Source organism: Vulpes lagopus, chromosome 1, assembly GCF_018345385.1.
Source record: "Vulpes lagopus strain Blue_001 chromosome 1, ASM1834538v1, whole genome shotgun sequence".
Classification (NCBI taxonomy): Eukaryota; Metazoa; Chordata; class Mammalia; order Carnivora; family Canidae; genus Vulpes; species Vulpes lagopus.
The window spans coordinates 17,469,757-17,484,092 of NC_054824.1; the positions used below are offsets into that span (position 1 = coordinate 17,469,757).

The window sequence follows — 14,336 nt, forward strand, 5'->3', positions numbered from 1 at the left end:
CTTGATGGGATTTTAAAGTGATCCTCCCTTATGGACCTTCTCTTCCTGCTTCATACTTTATCACCTATGCCTTGAAGGAATGCAAGGTGGTTCCCTACCTCAGCTGGAATTCTCTAGTCACTTCTCATCAAACCACCTAGAGCCCCAATTTTCCAGGCTCTGATAAAGAAAGGCCCTCTGCTGCACTTTCTCATACTACTTTTATTGGAGTCATGTTTGCAACTTCCCACAAAGCCGCACAACAGGTAAAAATGAAAATTGTTAAGTTATTAGGAAATGTATACGGTTGGATTATTTATTACAGATTAATATAACCTCTTTGACTTATGAGAAGACATTTCAGGTACTTTGGGTTTCTGATTTTTTAGAGATTTGGTATATTTCAAGAGAATACAGTGTGACCTATGTTGAACATATACTGTGAAGTGAGTTAGTCACTTACCCTCCGTGAGCTTCAGTTTCCTGACTTGTTAAAATTTGGGTAATATTTGCTTGATCAACTTTAACAGACTGATGAGAGACTCAAATGAAATTAAGTACGCAAAAATGCTTTTAAAATATAAAGCTCTCCAGGATTATTGATGAACTTCTGTGCCTAACCTCCGGGTTTCTACCTCATATATAGCTTACAGTTGGGTTTTATTTTTAAATCCCTGATAACCCAGGTAGCAGCAAATATTACTGCAGGCCACCAATGCATAAGTAATATTCTCCAGCCATCTTTTTTCCTTCGCACAGCAGCAACAACAAAGTATCAGTCTGGAAACAACATGAATCACAGTGAAAATTAGAAGCAGAGAACATAAATATGTCATATCTCATAAATCACCTTGTTGTTCTGTTGTGCTCATTTAAAAAAAAAAAAAGAAGAGGGAAAAAAACGATGAACTCATGGGAACAACAGCACATGAATACAAGTTAGGTCTCCTGTAATTTCTGATAATCACTGCCCCTCACAGCTACTTGACAAGGCACAGCTCTAGTGCTGAGGATTAGCTGAAGCAAAGTCCCTCTGAAATGAATGTGTCATGCATCTTGCAAAGGCACACAGCCCAGACAAACAACAGCAAGGCCACCAGTCAAGCTCCTCTGGGATGCGTCTTCACTGAGGAATTAGCCGCATGTACTTTAGGATAAATGACTAACTATACACTCTGGCAGCTTCAAGCACCAAGCCCTAGAATAGCAGCGTTGCTCAGTGTCCAGTTGGGGGCCCTCAGAGGATAAAACATCCTCCGGGCACAGCACTATTTGGGATGCGAAGGAGCCATGGTTTATTCTCTTCCCTCACACCCATCTATAAGAAGGAAGTGGAGATATCCTCATTACATTCGTAGAAAAGACTGTATGTAGCAGTGGGGGAGTGCCAGATGTTTCAGGAAGAAAATTAAGAAATGGTACACCTTTAATTAGGTGAAGGGATGGGAAGGAAAAAAATAAAATGGGACGGTATGAAGATACCCAGAAAGCACTGATCTGAAAAAAATAGTAATGCCACATGCGTATATGAAATTGAACTGAGGGAGGGTGGGAACATAATGAAAGGGGACAGTTTTGTTTGGAGATAAGAGTTTTCAGGCCACAGCATTTTATTGCATTTCTAGTTACCAAGGTCCAAGTGTTAAAAACGAGAATGCTATTCACAGAATTTTCTGATGAAAAAAAAATAGAATTTTCTGATGAAATGGCCACCCACAGTCATATATCTTTGAGGCTTGGACAGCACCACATGGACTGACAAAGGTTTGCAAAGCTATTGAGCAGGTATGTACAATGAACTCGAGTCAACAAAGTGTAAAGTGCTGAAGAAAAGGGAAAGCGACACTTTGTCGTGTTGAAATGTCCAAACAGAAGCATTCCACTTTCTAATGTACCCAGATCATGTCAACAGGACCCAAAATAGCAAACTATTTGGCGCAGGTCAGTCCCTATTGGGAGGGAATCAAGCATGGTGGAAAGAGTAGCAGGTGGAAAGCTTCACATCCGACTCCGAGATGCGTGAACACAGGGCCACGTCAGTCCTCTCCACTGTGACTGCCCAGAACCCACCATGGAGCTGCCAAAGTAGTCCTCAATAGCACAGACTGGGCAGGGAGACACTCGGTAACTATTTGAAATAAATAAAGGAACGAAAGAAGGTGCACGCCACAGAGCACAGAGTCAGGATTAACACGTGACACAGACATGGAGGGAGGCAGGCTTGGCCATTACCCTTTCAACCTGTGGACACTACAGAGGAGAACAGGAATGGTCCAGCCCTTCCAAATTTCTTCTAAAGTCACAGGATTAATTTGATGCATCTGTGCCCATCACTCCCAAGGATGCTTGAGGTTCTGTTATGAATTTAGACGCTATGGACCAAAGTAGGAAGGGCCCAAGAATTAGAAGACATGAATTTCATTTCTAGCCTTGTTACCTCAGTGTTTCCATTTGCACCATAGGACAGCAAAGCAATGATAAATGCAGAAGCATTCTTGAAATTCTCATATGATATTCAAACATGAAGCATTATGAGAGTACTGTTTATTTTTTTTTTTTAAGATTTTATTTATTTATTCATGGAAGACACAGAGAGAGGCAGGCAGAGACACAGGCAGAGGGAGAAGCAAGCTCCATGCAGGAAGCCTGATGTGGGACTCGATCCTGGGACCGTGGGATCACGCCCTGAGCCAAAGGCAGATGCTCAATCGCTGAGCCACCCAGGCGTCCCCAGAGTACTGTTTAACGTGTAGTACTATTCGAAGTCCTTGCTTCTCTCTGGCCAGAAGTACACTTGGGTCAATTTATAATATAAGAAATAAAAGATGAAAGCTGCATATATCACTCATGTCCTCTATGTTCTAACTATAAAGGGATAGTAGTATTTGTTTGGGCTCATCTTCCGGGACTCCTTGTAAGTCAAACTGTAAGTGCATGGTTCTTTGGCGTTAGATAAAAGCCTAGAAGAGGCTTGTCACAAAAACACGGCATCTGAGGTTGTTGACTACTCTAAACAATGTGTGACCCGTGTCTCTAGAGATATAAAGTAAATGTGTTATTAACAGTATGACTGATGGAAGCAAATTTCCAACAAAAATATAAGGGAAAATACAGTTTTAAAAGGCTAAACTTTGGGCAGCCCGGGTGGCTCAGCGGTTTAGCGCCGCCTTCAGCCCAGGGCCTGATCCTGGAGACCTGGGATCGAGTCCCACGGGGGCTCCCTGCATGGAGCCTATTTCTCCCTCTGCCTGAGTCTCTGCCTCTCTTTCTCTCTCTGTGTCTCTCATGAATAAATAAATAAAATCTTTGAAAAAATAAAATAAAATAAAAGGCTAAACTCAGGAGTCACTTGGGTGGCTCAGTCCCTTAAGCAGCTGACTCTTGATCTCAGCTCAGGCTAGATCTCAAGGTCATGAGTTCAAGCTCTGCATTGGGCTCCGTGCTGGGCTTGGAGCCTACTTAATTAATTAATTAATTAATTAATATAAAATAAAATAAAAGGCCAAACTCATTTTGTATACCAATTTTCCTAGAATAAACTCAGCCTTGTGTAGGAATAGTAGGATGTGTTCTTATCCATTCAGTACATTTTAATATGAAAAACATTATTGTTTTTATTTATTATTTATAGAGAGCAAGAGAACAACATGACAGTGTTCAATGCAAATATAACAGGCATGGCCTCTGCCTCTGGGGAAAGGCAGTCGAAGACAAATGTGAACACAATTACCCTCAACCCCAAACCCGGTGAACTGTCCCTCTTGCCATTCCGAAGTAGAACATGACCAGGATAAAGAAGACTGTCGCTGCTAAGGTCTGATCCCGTTCAATGTCAGTGATGTGACCACTGAATTGTTTGTTCAAAATACAAAAGGATGAGCCTTTAACCCAAGGTTAATAAAGAAAGAAAGCACTGATACGTGTACTGTTCATCCTTATACTAAGTCCTTTTCACCGAAAATAGGAAGCACTTAGTAAACTAATAAATGAAGGAAAACCAAAGTTCTCTACATTCAGAGATGAAACTGAACTAAATATCTCTAACTCAATAATGGAATATTTCTAGAAAGCTTTTTACTCCAGGATCTAGCTTCTAACACTCTACCTACAGCATAATAGGTGCTTAAGAAATACTCATTTTTATTTCTGCAAACTACCTTTATCCATTTTAAAATATCCTTCTTGTTTCTACTTCAGAGATGAACTGAACTAATTGTTTAAAATCAGGGACACCTGGGTAGCTCAGTCAGTTAAACAGACGACTCTTGATTTCAGTTCAGGTCATGATCTCAGGGTTGGGAGACTAAGCCCTTGGTTGGGCTCCACGCTCATTGGGGAGTCTGCTTGAGATGGTCTCTCTGCTTCTCCATCTGCCACTCCCCTCACTTTCTCTCTCTCTCTCTCTCAAAATAAATAAATAAATCTTTTTAAAAAATCATAAGGATCCCTCCCTTTCGGGGTGAGGCATGGGAGAGGAAAACCGAGTTAACAAGCCTGCACCCGGCCTTACGCTCCCCCAAGGTTTGGGGCATTTCATAGGTGCTCAATAAATAGTGATGGATGAAGAACCACATCTTCTCCATGGGCTAGCAAATATAAGAATTTACATCATATTCAGGCTTTTTTCAGTCCTGTGGAAAGTGATGTCTGAGCCCTCATTCTGGTAAAAGAGAATCTAGGGTAGAAGAGGCAGAGAATGCATTTTCCTCAGGAAAAAAATGGATTAGCCAGCACTTACTATGAAAATGAAAACAGACCCAATACATGGGAGTGGTATGGAATGGATTCATTATTTCACTCAAGTTTTATAGCAGGACCCCAGCTCAGCAGTGTGAAACTATATGTTGAATCTAACGGGAAAAATTTAACAAGTCCCTACTGAAACGAAGTCCTATGTTAGAGCTAAAACCCGAAAACCAAACAAAACTGGTAGAGATTTGCCAGGTCACGAATACGCGGGACCTCATGCCCCACGTTTCCTCTCCAGCTGATTTGCTCATTTTTAGTGTCCTGTTTCTTTGAGCCCCATAACCAATTTGGTGTCTTTCATCTGGAACCTGGAAATCACTGGCCTTGAAACATCAGACCAAATTGTTAAGCTGAATTGAACTGAATTTTTTTAAAAAAGCATTTTTCTGAGGGGACTTCTATGCCCCTTTTACCCTAAAGTGTGTATACGGTGCGGGTGTCTATGTTACCCTATGAATGTAAAGAGAAGTTACCTAACAGGTCAACATGGTTTCAGGCCATGGAAGGCAGGAAAAAATTGTTTATGGGGGAATAAAGAAGCCCTCTCTGTGAGAGAAGAGACTAAAGGTTTAAAAAGGTCAGATGGGGGGGAAAAAGCAGATATAAGGCATAATCTTGGGGGATTTCACAGGTTTCCAGATCCACAGAATGGTTATTACAGCCTGCATCACATTTTATCAGGAAAGGAAGTGGATAAGGGATAGCAGGAGGAAGTAAAAAAGAGTTTGTTCAGTGAGGATAATTTGAAGGTTCTTATGACGTCTTCAGAAGTGTGAAATCTGGCGAATAATGAAAATTAGACCTTTTACCAAAGAAAGGGAACACCCTGGATTTACATTATCAGTTGACAGAGGAAGAACTACATGTGTAAACACGTGTGCACATATGTGTGTGTGTGTTTACTGGGCTCTCACCTGAAGTTACTAGTTGCACATATTAATCAAAGAGCACTACCCTTTCCATCCACTTTTCTATTACCTGTCCTACTTTGTGTCAATTTCCTTTCTCCTCCCCCACACCCCATGCTTCACTGTTCTTCTTTAAGACATGGGATGGGGATTTGTCAAAGTCAATGAGCACTTTATTACAGTGAGAACGTTCCGTAATGAACAATTCAGCAATTTAATGAGATTCTGTAGATCTGTCTCCAGCCTGTCCATCAAGATTCACTTCTATAAAGCACCCTGACACTAATCCTCTGGCATACCCAATCTTCACCCTGGGCTGAATATTAGATTCTTCCATGGTATATTGCATTACTAGTAGAACCTCAGCAAAAATGATGAACTTAACTATACTTGAGGCAATATAGCTAGTCTGATTTAATATTTCTCTATTGGATTGAGTATGAGGGAATTACTTATTTACTAAGATAAAGCAAAAACAGTTTCTTATTGCCTGCTGAATGCCTAAATTGATCATATTTATGTGAGTCTTTTAATTCTTTCTTGAGGACCAGGTATAAAAAGATATTGCCTGCAGCAGAAAGCACTTTTAAAAATTCTATGTGATAATATTAGTAGCCTTTAGAGAGGCAATTATGATAACTCTTAAGTGGACAGTATAGAATTTTTTTTGGATACTCAGACATCTGCACATTACCACTCTGGCAGGCCCTTCAACCATGCCACAAAAAGAGATAGAAGCCACGAGGATGACTGGCTCAGATCTCAATTCAGTTAGAAATAATTAAATGCAGAATCCATTCCAAGTCTTCCTTTTTCCCTTTGGGAAGTGAAGAAAAATTTGGCAACCTCCCACTATGAATTGACCAGGAAATATTGATGATTTATGTTTATAGGGGAGAACCACAGACAATTAAAATTCATGCCAAAAACTCATCCTCACCAACTTTTGACCTCTGCGTGAACAAACATTATCAGAAATACCTAAGAAGCAGTAAAAAACAAAACAAAAACAAAACAACCCTGGCTTATTCTTTTTCCTCATGTTTTCTTTGTCAAGACAGTGTGGGATCCTAGAGAGATGTCTTGTCTGCAGACTTGGATTTTCAGGTTGGCTCAGCTCTGTAACCCTGAGAGAGGCACTGAAGCCCCATTTTGCTCATCTGGAAGATGGGGTGATTAAAAACTATCCTTCAAGTCCTTTGTAACAATAAGTCAATAAGTTTGCAAAGAGTCTGGGTCCTGGGAGGCCCTCAGTACACCACAGCTCTTATTATCCTCACTGGTGGAGCAACAGTAAAGAAGGAAGTTGCTGATTAATGTAATACTGTAATACAAAGAAAGTGATAAGGGAGATAAGGGAGACAGACATCAGGTAAATGATCAATCAGTGGGGTCAGGGTCAGGGTAATTAACAGCTACATCTGACTGTTTTGGCCAGAGTGAGAGTACTCTCCGAATGTCATTTGCTAAGATACCAGGAATTTACTGTCTCATCAGTGAATAGAAGACTTCATATTTTCCCTTATATTTTATATGTAAATAGCATGATCATGCATATAAATGAAATGTATATAAATAAAATGTTTTTTAATTTGTCTTTAATGTATTCTGTATGTTAATAAGATGATCCTGAAATCTTGAAGGTATGCTGCCCTGGGAATAACAAGATGGCTAGCCAGTGTTCAGAGTGTGAGGGAGATGCTGTAAAACGAAAGGGGTAAGATGGGCTCTGTTTCCCAAAGACACCATGTGGACTGTTCAAGTCAAGTCAGTGGGGATGAGGAGAAAAGGATTTAAATTGAATAATCAACTCGAAAATACAAAACATCCTCCCAACCCCTAGACAAAGGATACTCGGAAAGAACACTACATCAGGCGAAAGGCAGGGCTTAAGAAAATGGCAATGAATGCAGAATGAACCGAGGGAGGTTTTTCCACTGCAGTGCAAGAGCTTCATTTCATTTAGGGTCCCAGCTGCTCTCTGCTGCAACAAAGAAATGTTTCTGAATTGTTTATAGGAAAGCCCAGAACCTATTCTGATTCCATTGGTCTTAAATATGCATATGTAGCACTTGACAATCCGGTTTCCTCATATTTAGTTTAAGAAACTATCAGGAGAGAGAAATTCTTGATTCTTCCTGATGTAACCCCACTCCCCTAGGGTTTTAGGAAGCCCCAGCAAGGGTCTGAGAAACCACACTTGTGATTGCCTGAGCTAAGCTGAGCAGAGGCTGAGGCCTCTAAGCCTCAAAGGCTGGTGTTCTCCAATCACTTGCCCATCAGGGAGCATGACTTCTAACACTGTGACTCTGAGAAGAACTGAACCAGACAAGATAGTTATTGTTGTTCCTCAACTGTTCAACTTTTAACCACGCCACGCCTTCTCCCCGCCAAAAGAAGACCCACGTAGAGTGCCCTTACCTGCCAGATCTGCTCTTCACTCAGGGAGGTAAGGCGGTCGCTCTTCAGAACCTCCTGGAGCAGACAATAAGGGAGCGTTAGAACGTCTTCTGGGCGACTCTTCAGGAGCTCAGAGAGATGTTTCACTAAGAAATCGATCACTGCCTTCTCCAGCAAAGTGAGGTTAAAGAGGTCAGCAAGTCTGTACAGATCCAAGTAATTAAAGCTATTTAATTCCTGGGTGCCAAAAAAATAAAAATAAAAATGGGGGGAGAAAGATCTCTTAGAAATTAATCCAAGAAAGAGCAGGTAAGAAATTCAGACTGACTCACTAAGGTTTGCATGACAGGAGTGGGGGGAAACAGGACTCCACTGATAACGTTTAAAAAAAAAAATCCCTCATGTAAGACTCTAGCAGAGAACTGCTTGTTCTAGAATTCACCATTTCTCTTACTTCGCCCCTCTTAAAACCCATATATTTAAAGACATCTTAATAAAGGGGTTGAAAGGAGTTTCTGGCTTCATTGACTGAAATGTTACTTTGCAACTTTTTTTTTTTTTTTTTTTTTTTTTTTTTTTTTTTTAAATTTTTTTATTTATTTATGATAGTCACAGAGAGAGAGAGAGAGAGGCAGAGACACAGGCAGAGGGAGAAGCAGGCTCCATGCACCGGGAGCCCGACGTGGGATTCGATCCCGGGTCTCCAGGATCGCGCCCTGGGCCAAAGGCAGGCGCCAAACCGCTGCGCCACCCAGGGATCCCACTTTGCAACTTTTTAAGAAACATTTTACCAATGAAGAAAATTGATTTTTTCTACCCTTACCGTATTTTACAGCTCTCAGGTGATAAGTTTGTTCTACTAAAGAAAACGTGAGTGAAGGTAAAGCAGGAGTTGTGATTAGATGACGCAAACTATATGAAGACAGACTGATTCTACTTTTTCCAAAACTTCAAATGAAGTATGTCTTCAAGTAAAAACAACCATCCTGACTTAATGAAATTAAAACACAGATTTTTACACTTAAGGTCTCAGGAAATGAAGGAATCTCATTGAAAAGATTCCTGTCCTGAATAATTCTACATTGAACCTACCTAAGATGACAATTTATGATTGTTCTTTATTTTTTGCTAGCCTCAAACATGCAGACAACTAATGACCATCTCTCCTTCTTATTCAGAGTTCCTGTAGCAATGCTCATTTTGGGGGGATTTTTCCTGTCTCTATCAGTTCTCAAGTTCATAGCCATGGCTCTAAAATAATCCCCCCAGAGAGCCATGACTCCTGTGGAAACTTTCTTTAACTCTGCAAGAATCACAGTGGGCACACAGACTTATTGATAGAAAAGTTACCTATTTCAAGAAGAATGAATGTCCTGTTTCCCCCCTATTTTAACTTGAAATTTTTAATACATGAGCAGTATTTTCCACTAGCTTAAGGAACTCAGAATACCATCAGATAGCTATTTCACTCCATTGATCTATTTAAGTACTTTTCAATATATTTTCCCCTTTTCTAGTTTTCCAAGATTAAGAACTTTTTCTAAAATATTTATATTCTATTTGAACATATTTGTTTCTAGAACATTTGAAAGTTTAAAGGGATATGCTCTAAATCTGTGCTGTAGAGCATAGTAGCCACTAGCTATGGGTGGCTACTGAGCACTTAAAATATGACTAGTCTGCTGTTGAGAGGTACTATAAAATGTGAAAAATACACCAAATGCCAGGAAGAAGAAAAACAGAATGTAAAACATCTCATTAATAATTTTATATTGATTATATGTTAAAATGATATTCTTCTGGATATAGTGGGTTAAGTATATTATTATAATTAATTTCACCTGTTTCTTTTTACTTTTTTTTTAATGCAGCTACTAGAAAATTTAGAATGATAAATGTGGCTCCCATTATATTTATATAGGATAGTGCTGTTCCACAGAATAAAATGTTAATAAAGAAATAGTAAAAACAGCTCTTGGAGTAACAGCGGCATCCTCATCACAGCTACCTGATTTTTTTTTTTAACTTTACATTCTATTTCTTTGGATGGGAAATGACACTTTAATTATATTCTAACAGGAGCCAACCTAGATGATTTCAGGGATGAACATAAGATTCTGGCTCCTAATAGCTCTATTTGCCAACACAATTGAAAAAGAATAAATGCTTATCTTTAAAATGAAGTTTACTACAGATGACCACTAAAATTCATTGCAACTCAAATATCTAAAAGTCCACTCACAGCCATTCAATCAAAATACCTGGCATCCCATTCAGCAGATTTTATCAAAGGAATATTGAAGAGTTTAACTCCAGTACCAATTATTTCAAATAATGTTTAAACTTGTTCTCCAAATCTTACTTTTTCAGGTTGGTAAATTTTATTCTGAGAGGAAAGAATGTGGAACCCTTGCTTCCATAAAGGACTTTGGGACCAACTCCTAAGGATGAATTTTTTTTTAATTTTTTATTTATTTATGTATGATAGTCACAGACAGAGAGGGAGGCAGAGACAGAAGCAGGCTCCATGCACCGGGAGCCCGATGTGGGATTCGATCCCGGGTCTCCAGGATCATGCCCTGGGCCAAAGGCAGGCGCCAAACCGCTGCGCCACCCAGGGATCCCGGATGAATGTTCTTTATGGTCAGTACATCTATGAAGCAAGTTTAACTGCTCAGGGTCCTGAATATATGTAACTTCGGTGTCCCAGTAAATCCCTCTGCAGTCCCCTAGAAACATGATAGGTAAAGTGAGGGTGGTGTCAGAGCCTTTCAAGTACCCCAAGCAAATGTCCAAGGCATGGCTCAAGGCCCTGAGGCAGCGCCCAGCAGCACCCCACGGAGAGGCTAGCATGTGCAGAAGCAGAAACAGCTAAGTTCAGCAAAGTCCTGAGGCAGAGCCCAGCAAAAAAAAAAAAAAAAATGTTTCCCCACCTGTTCTCCTGCCAAAAAGTATATGCAACTGCAAGTTTGGGAATGGGTTATGTAGCAGCAATCAAATATTCTTTATTAAGCATCATTATTTCCTTGTAGAGAGATACTGGGTTTCTTCCGATTAGATGCCTGCAGCTTAAAGGCTGGCCAATGCAAAACTACAGAGAACTTGAGAATTAATTTGCCTTAATTGTGCTGCTTTTCTGCTGCATTTCTTTTGAAGGTAGTCATTGAATGACTGCTTTCCCAGTCTTGAAATGTTTTCATTTCCTAAGGGTCTAATTTTATATAACCCTTAAATCCAAACTAACAAAGTATTTTGTATTAGTAGAGAACAAAGAAGCTAAATGGACAAGTGTCAATGTCTATCTGAACAGCAAAAAGGAACTGAACTGACACAAATTCTTGTAGAAGAGAAACATCAGTTAAAAATCTACTCCCTATCTCTATCTTTTCATGGCTCTTCTCTTCTTTTTAAAAACATAATTTCCTGGGACACTAAGGTTGCTCAGTCAGTTGGGGTCTGACTCTTGGTTTGGGCTCAGATCATGATCTCAGGTTGTGAGACTGAGACCCGAAACAGCTGTGGAGCCTCTCTTAAGATTCTCTCTCCCTGACCCTCTGCCCCTCTCCCCTCTAAAATAAATAAATAAAATCTTTTTAAAAAACCATAATTTCACTAAATCTCCAGTGCTTCATATACACATCAAAGCTTTCCACTCCCTTTGCCATGCATACTCAGCACTTCAGTAGTTAAACTGTATGAAGTGGGGAGATCAGGGAAAAAAGAAAAACCATCTTCAGTGAGGTCATGATGCTATGACATTGCATTCCTCTTATTGGCATCTTGTGAGCTCTAAGCAAAATCATCACTTCTTGTCCTTTTGGCTAAGACTATGTTTTAGCGAAATAATACCAATAATGTTGCTTTTAAACATTCTCATAAATGTAATGTGGGGAGGTGGGAAACAATGATGAAATTACATTAAATGCCCACCTATAATACTGTGTATGAAAAAAATAATCACTGTTATAAAAACAGTGCCATTATGTTTCCAGTTATAAAAGTAATAAATGTTTATTCCATAAAATTCAAGAAATTATGGAAAACAAAAGCCATTCATATTTTTAAAAATTCATATTTCACCATGCAGAAATAGTCACTATTAATGTTTTCATCTATATATTCTAGATTTTTTTCAAACAGTTTTTTTAATAACAGATAAGGAAAGAATAATTGTATTCAAGGGCAGAAAAAACCATCAACAGCCACAGGCACTTGGAAGCAACCCACATTGGTGAAGAGTAAAGGCCATATACACAATCAAGTCAACCTGGTTCAAATCCAGCCCTAACACCTATCATTGTCCATGACCTTGGTCAATCATTGAACCTCCCATTGTTCCTCAATTATAAAATGGAGAGTTCAAGAAGCTCAAAGGGTTGTCAGAGGGATAATGAATGAAAAGTTCTTACCACACACAACTTGACACATGAAAAGCAGACAGCAGATTTGGTGGGCAAAGAATAATAAAGTATATTTGAGCATTGTTGTTTGGTATCCATAAGCCCTGATTCAACAATATTTTTCTAGATATGTCTTCTTAGACAAAGGAAACAAAAGCAAAAATAAACTGTTGGGACTACATCTAAATAAAAAGATTTCACGTAGTAAAGGAAATCATGTCAAAATGAAAGGCAGCTCACGGACGGAATAGAAGAAGATATGTGCAAATGATATGTGTGATAAGGAGTTAATATCTAAAATATATAAAGAATGTATACAACTGAAAACCAAAAAAAACAAACAAAAAACAAAACAAAACAAAAAAACCCTAACAATCTGATTAAAAAATGGGTAGAAGATCTGAATAGACATTTTTCCAAAAAACATACAGATGGTCAACAGTCATAAGAAAAGATGCTCAACATCACTAATCATCTGAAAAATGCAAGTCAAAACCACAAGACATCACCTCACATCAGTCAGAATGGCTAGTATCAAAAAGATAACAAATACCAAGTATTGGCAAGGATGTGGAGAAAAGGAACACTTGTGTACAGCTGGTGGGAATGCAAACTGGTGCAACCACTGGGGAAAACAGTATGGAGATTCTTTAAAAAATTAAAAGTAGAAATACCATATGATCCAGTAATTCCATTACTGGATATTTATTTACTACTCCCCCCCAAAAAAGCCAGAAAATACTAATTTGAAAATATATATTTATCTCTATGTTTATTGAAGCATTATTTGTAATGCCTAAAATATGGAAATAATCATGAATGGACAAAGAAGATGTGTTACACACACAGACATGCACACACACAAACTGAAATATTACTTCGCCATAAAAAAAAAAATGAGATCTTGCCATCTACGACAACATGGATGACCTAGAGAGTATTATGCTAAGTGAAACAAGTCCAACAAAGACAAATACCATATGATTTCATTTCTATGTGGAACCTAAAACCAAAACAAATGAATACGCTGACGAAAAGCAGAAACAGACCCATAAATACAGAGAACAATCTGATGCTTACCGGGGAAAGAAGGGTAAGAGGATGGGCAAAATGGGTGAAGGGGAGTGGAGCATATAGGATACCAGTTATAGAATGAATAAGTCACAGAAATAAAATGTACAGCATAGGAAACACAGTCAGTGGTACTGTAACAGTGTTTATGGTGACAGATAGTAGCCACACCTGTGATGAGCATAGTATACCATGTAGACTTTTTGAGTCACTATGTCATACACCTGAAATTAATGTAATGTTACAAATCAACTATACTTCAATTAAAAAAAGAGAGACAGAGAAAGAGAAACCATTAGTGGGTTCCCATTTGCTTATGGTTAAAAACATAAACTCAGTAACACAGCATAGCCTTCCATGATCCACACCTTGACCTTCTTAATGTACAGGGTAAATAATTCCACCCACTCTGGCTTGGCTTCAGCCATTTCAGGGGGCTACACATTCACATCAGGCATTGGCAAGATAATGACAAGGGAAAAAATAGGCAAATTTCAGGCCTCACAGAGTGCATATTATATTGGAAGAGTAAGCCATTAATCAAAACATATTACAAATAAATGAAAAATTATGGGCATCCCGGTGGCTCAGAGGTTTAGCGCCACCTTCAGAGCATGATCCTGGAGACCTGGGATCGAGTCCCATGTCAGACTTCTTGCATGGGGCCTGCTTCTCCCTCTGCCTGTGTCTCTGCCTCTCTCTTTCTCTGTGTCTCTCATGGATAAATAAAATCTTTAAAAAAAAAATAAATGAAAAATTATAATTGAGGTAAAGGATACAAAGGATAGAATATAGGGCTGTAAGTGCCCATAATGAGTGTGATCTGACC

At 39.1% G+C, this 14,336-nt stretch overlaps 1 protein-coding gene across 11 annotated transcripts in view; it reads right to left on the reverse strand.

Moving 5' to 3' along the window:
* Positions 1-14,336, reverse strand: part of KLHL32 (kelch like family member 32) — a 228,684-nt gene that overhangs the window by 70,838 nt on the left and 143,510 nt on the right. For 6 of the 11 annotated variants that reach the window (XR_005989535.1, XM_041767385.1, XM_041767369.1 and 3 more), the window contains one exon: positions 8,058-8,273. The exons of 1 other annotated variant lie outside the window; for it this stretch is intronic. Coding sequence is in view for 7 of the 10 variants with exons in the window: in XM_041767385.1 (XP_041623319.1) it covers positions 8,058-8,273 (216 nt within the window). In the remaining 3 variants the exon portion in view is untranslated. Of the gene's footprint in view, positions 1-7,312; positions 7,621-8,057; positions 8,274-14,336 lie in introns of those variants that run through there. 4 more of the 11 variants (XM_041767413.1, XM_041767376.1, XM_041767399.1 and 1 more) reach the window with 4 other exon arrangements.